The sequence below is a fragment of the Rhincodon typus genome, unplaced genomic scaffold (assembly GCF_021869965.1).
Source record: "Rhincodon typus isolate 14 unplaced genomic scaffold, sRhiTyp1.1 hic_rhity00004322, whole genome shotgun sequence".
Classification (NCBI taxonomy): Eukaryota; Metazoa; Chordata; class Chondrichthyes; order Orectolobiformes; family Rhincodontidae; genus Rhincodon; species Rhincodon typus.
This window is the reverse complement of record NW_025969960.1, coordinates 1,141-5,797: the sequence shown is the minus strand read 5'-3', so window position 1 is coordinate 5,797 and position 4,657 is coordinate 1,141. Positions and strand designations below refer to the sequence as shown.

Here is a 4,657-nt window from a genome sequence, read left to right as displayed (position 1 = left end):
CTGTCCCATTAAAACAGAGCCCCGTCCCATTAAACCATACCCCTGTCCCATTAAAACAGAGCCCCTGTCCCATTAAACCAGAGCCCCGTCCCATTAAACCACACACTGTCCCATTAAAACAGAGCACTGTCCCATTAAACCACCCCCTGTCCCATTAAAACAGAGCCCCATCCCATTAAACCACATCCCATCCCGTTAAAACAGAGCCCCGACACATTAAACCATACCCCTGCCCCATTAAACCATTGCCCCAGTCCCATTAAACGACCCCACGTCCCATTAAAACAGAGCCCCGTCCCATTAAACCATGGCCCTGCCCCATTAAACCATTGCGCCAGTCCCAGTAAACCACACCACGTCCCATTAAAACAGAGCCCCGTCCCATTAAACCATGCCCATGTCCCATTAAACCATGCACCGTCCCATTAAACCATGCCCCTGTCCCATTAAACCACACCCTGTCCCATTAAACCATTGCCCCTGTTCCATTAAACCACACTCCGTCCCATTAAACCATTGCCCCGTCCCTTTAAACCACATCCCATCCCATTAAAACAGAGCACTGTCCCATTAAACCACACACTGTCCCATTAAAACAGAGCGCCATCCCATTAAACCATGCCCCTGTCCCATAAAAACAGAGCCCCGTCCCATTAAACCATGCCCGGTCCCATTAAAAATGAATTACGTCCCATTAAACCACATCCCATCCCATTAAAACAGAGCCCCGTCCCATTAAACCATGCCCCTGTCCCATTAAAACAGAGCCCTGCCGCATTAAACCACACACCGTCCCATTAAACCATGCCCCTGTCCCATTAAACCAGAGCCCTGTCCCATTAAACCATGCCCCTGTCCCATTAAACCACACCCCGTCCCATTAAACCATTGCCCCAGTCCCATTAAACCACCCCACATCCCATTAAAACAGAGCCCCGTCCCATTAAACCATGCCCATGTCCCATTAAACCACCGTCCCATTAAACCATGCCCCTGTCCCATTAAACCACACCCTGTCCCATTAAACCATTGCCTCTGTTCCATTAAACGACACCCCGTCCCATTAAACCATTGCCCCGTCCCTTTAAACCACATCCCATCCCATTAAAATAGAGCACTGTCCCATTAAACCATGCCCCTGTCCCATTAAAACAGAGCACTGTCCCATTAAGCCACCCCCTGTCCCATTAAAACAGAGCCCCGTCCCATTAAACCACACACCGTCCCATTAAAACAGAGCGCCGTCCCATTAAACCATGCCCCTGTCCCATAAAAACAGAGCCCCGTCCCATTAAACCATGCCCGGTCCCATTAAAAATGAATTCCGTCCCATTAAACCACATCCCATCCCATAAAAACAGAGCCCCGTCCCATTAAACCATGCCCCTGTCCCATTAAACCGTGCACCGTCCCATTAAACCATGCCCCTGTCCCATTAAACCACACCCCGTCCCATTAAACCATTGCCCCTGTCCCATTAAACCACCCCCTGTCCCATTAAAACAGAGCCCCGTCCCATTAAACCACATCCCATCCTGTTAAAACAGAGCCCTGTCCCATTAAACCATGCTCCTGCCCCATTAAACCATTGCCCCAGTCCCATTAAACCACCCCACGTCCCATTAAAACAGAGCCCCGTCCCATTAAACCATGCACCGTCCCATTAAACCATGCCCCATCCCATTAAACCACACCCTGTCCCATTAAACCATTGCCCCTGTTCCATTAAACCACACCCCGTCCCATTAAACCATTGCCCCGTCCCTTTAAACCACATCCCATCCCATTAAACAGAGCACTGTCCCATTAAGCCACCCCCTGTCCCATTAAAACAGAGCCCTGTCCCATTAAACCACACACCGTCCCATTAAAACAGAGCGCCGTCCCATTAAACCATGCCCCTGTCCCATAAAAACAGAGCCCCGTCCCATTAAACCATGCCCCGTGCCATTAAAACAGAGGCCTGTCCCATTAAAACACACCCCGTCCCATTAAAACAGAGCCCCGTCCCATTAAACCAGCCCCCTGTGCCTTTAAAACAGAGCCCTGTCCCAATAAAACAGAGCGCTGTCTCATTATGCCACAGCCCGGTCCTATTAAAATACAGTTACCTGTTAAAACATATCCACTTTCAACGTAAACATCATCCCCTCCCTTTAAACACAGCAATTTTCAGAAGAATATAAAAATAGGAGGAGGAGTTGGCCATTCAGACCCTCGAGCCTGCTGTGCCATTTAACACCATCATGGCTGATCTCATCTCGATCTCAACTCCAATTCTATCCAGTTTGCATCAGCCTTCGGCCAGTTACAAATTAAAATCTCTATCAGTCCCCTCCGTAAATTTAATCAATGTCCCGGCATCCACTGCGCTCTGGGGGAGTAAATTCCACAGATTCATGACCCATTGACAGAAGTAATTTCTCCTCATCTCTGTTCCAAATGTGCTCACCCTTCACCCTAAAACCGTGACCTCTCATTCTCGAGTGATCCACAAGGGAAATCAGCTGGCTCTGAGCCATGTTTGTCCATTCCCTTTCAATTAAAATGCAGCCAACATTCCATGAAAACACAGCCCCATCCCTTTAAAACACAGCCCGTTCCATTAAAACACAGCCCCATCCCATTAAAACACGGTGCCATCCCTTTAAAACACAGCCCCATTCCATGAAAACACAGTCCCATCCCTTTAAAACACATTCCCATTCCATTAAAACACAGCCCATCCCTTTAAAACGCAGACCCATCCCTTTAAAACACAGCCCCATCCCTTTAAAGCACAGTGCCATCCCTTTAAAACACATTCCCATTCCATAAAAACACAGCCCCATCCCTTTAAAACATTCCCATTCCATGAAAACACAACTCCATCCCTTAAAAACACGGCTGTATCCCTTTAAAACAGAGCCCTATCCCATTAAAACACATTCCCATTCCATGAAAACACAGTCCCACCCCTTTTAAACACATTCCCATTCCATGAAAACAGAGCCCCGTCCCTTTAAAACATGGCTGTATCCCTTTAAAACAGAGCCCCGTCCCTTTAAAACACATTCCCATTCCATGAAAACACAGCCCCTCCCTTTTCCTTGTCAATCCCACTCTGATTTCAAGGAGTGTGGACTCAGATACCTGTCTCCCAGCGATGGGGGAGGAGACGGGGAGATGGGTATTTAGACCGGCGTCGGTGGTGGAGGGGGGGTGGGTGGGTTTGCAAACATGAAATTGTTGGGTGGGTGCATGGATCCTCCCTGTCTCACTTACACACACATCAGAGAGAGAGAGAGAGAGAGAATCTGGTCCCTCCTCATCTGCAGATCAAAACAAAAGCATCATAAAATCGCTTCAGGGATGGCAGAGAGAGAGAGACAGAGAGATTAATAAATCATACAGATCAATGCAGCATTGAGAGAGACGGGGAGGGGGGCGAGTCCATCAGCTAAAACATTAACATTGCAGATGAAATATGTTTACAGTAATACTGACAGTCTCGTTAAACGAGGACAATACAATCATTTCAAGTCAACAACAAATCTCGCAGTGTCAGTAGCGAATTCATACAAATGAAATACCGATGAAAAATGCAAGTTGCTCTTTTCAATTTCGGTCGTTGTCAAGAAATTAACATTATCCTGTTATTTTGCACCTTCTCTCCTCCCCCTCTCTGTGTGAATGAACATTCGCTTGTCAAGATTACATCTGTTTTATTTTCCCTGGGCAGAGCAACAAGCCTTGTTTGTCTCCGCGACAAAACAAACAACATAATATTTTTCGTGGCAAGAAATAGCCGATATTTATCTCTCCTTGACCAAATAAAATCTAGCGCACTCACCTTCAGAGATGCTCTCGTCTGCATAGATGCAAAAGGCTAGAGCCAGGAAGGCAGAGAGGTGGGTTAGAAATAGTTTCATTCTGCAGCCGTGCAGTTGCTGAGATTTGGCACAATGCAGGTCCAACACATACAAACACACAGAGGTTCGGAGAAATGAATCTGCCTCCCCTACAGCTGGCCTGCGAGTTTAAGGGGGTTATCGAGGAAGGTGGGGTGGGGGGGAGGTTTGGAAGGGAAACAGAATAGAGCTCTGCTCGATAATGCAGAGAGATGGTGGTAGTCCTGAGGTGGAAGGATGTACCAATTGCAAAGGGGTTCAGGGGCTGGTAAAAAAAAACACTGATTTGTTGGCTTCGTCTCGAAACGGCACTGCGCCTATGTATGCCTCCCCTCCTCCCCCTTTCACTGCAGCATCTCTGTTGGCTGGTTCTCAAAAACACAGAGAGAGAGAGAGAGAGGAGAGAGAGGGAAGGCCGCTGATAATTCAGCTGAGGATTTCCAGAATTCGCAACATCAGCACCTCAGGCACAGTGGGGAGGGAGCTGGGAGGGACACAGAGAGCAAAACAGGGCGAGGCAGATGTGGAAGGAGAACGGGATGGACCGAACCCATCGAGAGGAGAGGTAGAGGCGAAAGGCAGAGATGGGCAGAAAGAGACAGGCAGAGTGATAGACGCAGAGTGGCAAATAACATTGGAGGGGAGAGCGAGAGGAACGGCAGGGCGGAGGCGGGGGGAGAGATCTAGGGGCGACAGATTGGAACAAGAGAGGGTGGTGGATTAGAGGAGATGGTCATCGAAGGAGAAAGACAGATAAGGGAAAGTGG

At 48.3% G+C, this 4,657-nt stretch overlaps 1 protein-coding gene across 1 annotated transcript in view; it reads right to left on the bottom strand.

Moving 5' to 3' along the window:
- The window catches only part of LOC125481925 (cell adhesion molecule 3-like), a gene marked incomplete at its 3' end in the record, with an annotated part of 11,819 nt that extends 7,371 nt beyond the window's left edge, over positions 1-4,448 (bottom strand). Inside the window, exon 1 of the mRNA XM_048593876.1 lies at positions 3,833-4,448. Coding sequence (XP_048449833.1) covers positions 3,833-3,911 — 79 coding nt within the window. The remainder of the gene's footprint in view (positions 1-3,832) is intronic.
- Between the last annotated feature and the right edge of the window lie 209 nt (positions 4,449-4,657).